General features: G+C 52.6%; 1 protein-coding gene across 1 annotated transcript in view; it reads left to right on the forward strand.

Annotated features, from left to right (window-relative positions):
* The first annotated feature begins 6 nt into the window (after positions 1-6).
* The window catches only part of Fbxo36 (F-box protein 36), an 88423-nt gene continuing 85982 nt past the window's right edge, over positions 7-2447 (forward strand). Inside the window, exons 1-2 of the mRNA XM_004637380.2 lie at positions 7-203; positions 443-559. Of these exons, the coding sequence (XP_004637437.1) occupies positions 464-559 (96 nt within the window). The 5' untranslated portion in view covers positions 7-203; positions 443-463. The remainder of the gene's footprint in view (positions 204-442; positions 560-2447) is intronic.

The following is a 2447-nucleotide window of genomic DNA, read 5'->3' on the forward strand; positions in this document are numbered from 1 at the left end:
CCGCCGCCCGCCGCCCGACACCCTCCGGAACTACTTCGCCCCGGCCCAGCCGTCGGGCGCGTCCGCGGGACCGGCCCCGCGCCTACTCGCGGGCCATCACATCGCCCCTCCCCGCCCCGCGCCAGGCACCGCTCCCCGGGCGGCCTCCGACCTCCTCCCGTTCCCTGCGAGCGACCAGGAAGGAGACTGTGGGACTCCGCTCCGTATCCCTCCGCCGGGGTCACCCCCTCCCCTCGGTGGCAGCAGGAACTAATTCCCCTTCGGGTCACCCAGAACCTAGACGTGGAAATTTCACGGATAAAGGTTCCTTGGGAGCCATGGAAGATGAAACCTTGCCCCGAATTAAAACTGTCCCCCGACATCTCAAAAGCAGGGTTCTGTTTAAAGTAGGGCTTTGACCCCCTGACCCCAATCAAACCCCGCCCCTTCCTGGTTGTCTTAGCGACGGCGGTGGCGTCCCAAGATGGCGTCGTGGCTGCCGGAGACTCTGTACGAGACCGTAGGACAAGGCCCGGCGCCCAGCAAAGACTACTACCACTTACTGGTCACCCGCTCTCAGGCAAGTGCGAGCCGCGGTTTATCCTCTCCCCCGAGTCCCTACCCGGCCTGGCTGGGCCCCCGAACGTGGGCCGCGCAGGCCCGAGAGCGACCGTGGCCCGCCGGAAGCGCCCAGTCCCCGGCTGCAGCCCGAGATTTCCCTCGTCACCTCGGCCCGGCGGCCCGCGGTCCCTCCTCTCGCCCGTCCTTGCTCGTCTCCGGCGAGCCTCCGGGGCCTGTCCACAAAGCCGCCCGCTCCCTTCGCGCCTCCCCGGCTGCCTACCCGCCGCGTTCGCTCCGCGCGCCAAGAAAAACAGGCGTCCCCGGCTTGCGTGCCGCCTCCCCTCGGCGTGGGAAGGAGGGAAAGAAAGACTCCGCCAAGTGTCCCGAGGAGGAGCCGCCAAGGGAGGGAGGTGGGACGGTCTCTTCCGAGGTAGAATTTAAAGACTTTAAAAAAAAAAAAAAAAAACCTCCCGAGCACCACGGCCACATCAGCACTCCCTCAAGCCCAGCGGGAGCGGGTGATTGGGCGCGCTCTCCTACCTTGCTGGAGCCGCCTCCGGCCCATCGAAACCCATCGAAGTGTGCGGGGTGAGGGTACGAAAGGTTTCAGCTGCTGCGTGCCGCGGCCCCACCCATAATGACATCTGCCTCACAACAATGAGACCGGGATTGTGCTACCGCTGGTGCGAAGTGACCCTCGGCCCCTCTGGTGTCTACTTTAGTTATTAAAGGTGGGCTCTGGGTGGCTTATTTTGCCCGTGGATTAATAAAGTGGAGCTGACTTCTGAGACCTGGCTGATCTTACCCTGCCCCTGAGCTATTCTTGTACCTTGAGTTTTAAATAAATGATTGTGGTATAAAATGAAATTTAGAGCTTATATGTTTAGGCGCAGATATTGGTTATTCCCTCAGTTTTTGCAGGAGTCCTCAAAGAAGAGTAATGGATTAACTGTATGATTTAAGGGAGTCTTTAAAAAAAAAAAAGAGTATGTACAATTTGTTTTTAAAATCTTAAGATTTTGAAATATTACAGATGTGATATCAGCCTGCCAAGTTTTTAATTTTTTTTAACTTTTAAAGAAATTTTTGGGCCTGGGAGATAGCTCAGCGGCAAGCATTAAGGTCCTGAGTTCAAACCCCATCCCGCAAAAAAAAAAAAAAAAAAAAAAAAAAGAGAAATTTTTATAGGCAGAGTGATTTCTTTACACTGAAGGGTTGTTGACTCTTTTGTTAGCTTTTAAGTCTCTGATCCCAAGAGTTCCTTTTCTGATGCTAGTGATAAAAAGCATATTCTAGGTCTTACATGGTTTTCTATTTCCATCTACTGTAAATCAGAATATTCTGGTTTTTACTTCTTGACCCGTCTTATACTCTGTCAATAAGACCTTTCATTTGAGCATTTCTTCTTTAAGGGTCTATTATCATAATTGTGCTACACTCCCTAAGGTTGTAAGACTAAACAAGTAAATATGTTTTTATTTTAATAAATCAACCTTAGCACCCTGGCATTAGTTTTTCTTCAGAGTGCTTCTGTTGGTGGTGCGTTTCAGGTTGTTTTCCTTTTTCTTTTATTTTGTTTTTTTGAGATGTCTCCTAGGTCTCCCAGTCTGGTCTCCAACTCCAGATCCTCCTGTCTCAGCTTCCGGAGTGTTCAGATTATACAGCTGTGCCACCACACCTGGCTAAGACTTGGTTTTCAGGTCTCACTTGAGTGCCTGTCTCCCTCTACCTGCTGTTTTATGAACGCTTCACCCTCACTCCCCCAGTATTCTCCTTTTTTAAAATAATTTTTGTAACAGGGTCTCTCTCTCTCTCTAGTTCAGAATGGCCTTGAATGTGCTATGTAGCCCAGGGTGGCCTTGCAGTCGGGGTGATCCTTTTGCCTCAGCCTCTCCTCCCCCCCCCCC

This window comes from Octodon degus, unplaced genomic scaffold (assembly GCF_000260255.1).
Source record: "Octodon degus isolate 3935 unplaced genomic scaffold, OctDeg1.0 scaffold00089, whole genome shotgun sequence".
NCBI classification, from domain to species: domain Eukaryota; kingdom Metazoa; phylum Chordata; class Mammalia; order Rodentia; family Octodontidae; genus Octodon; species Octodon degus.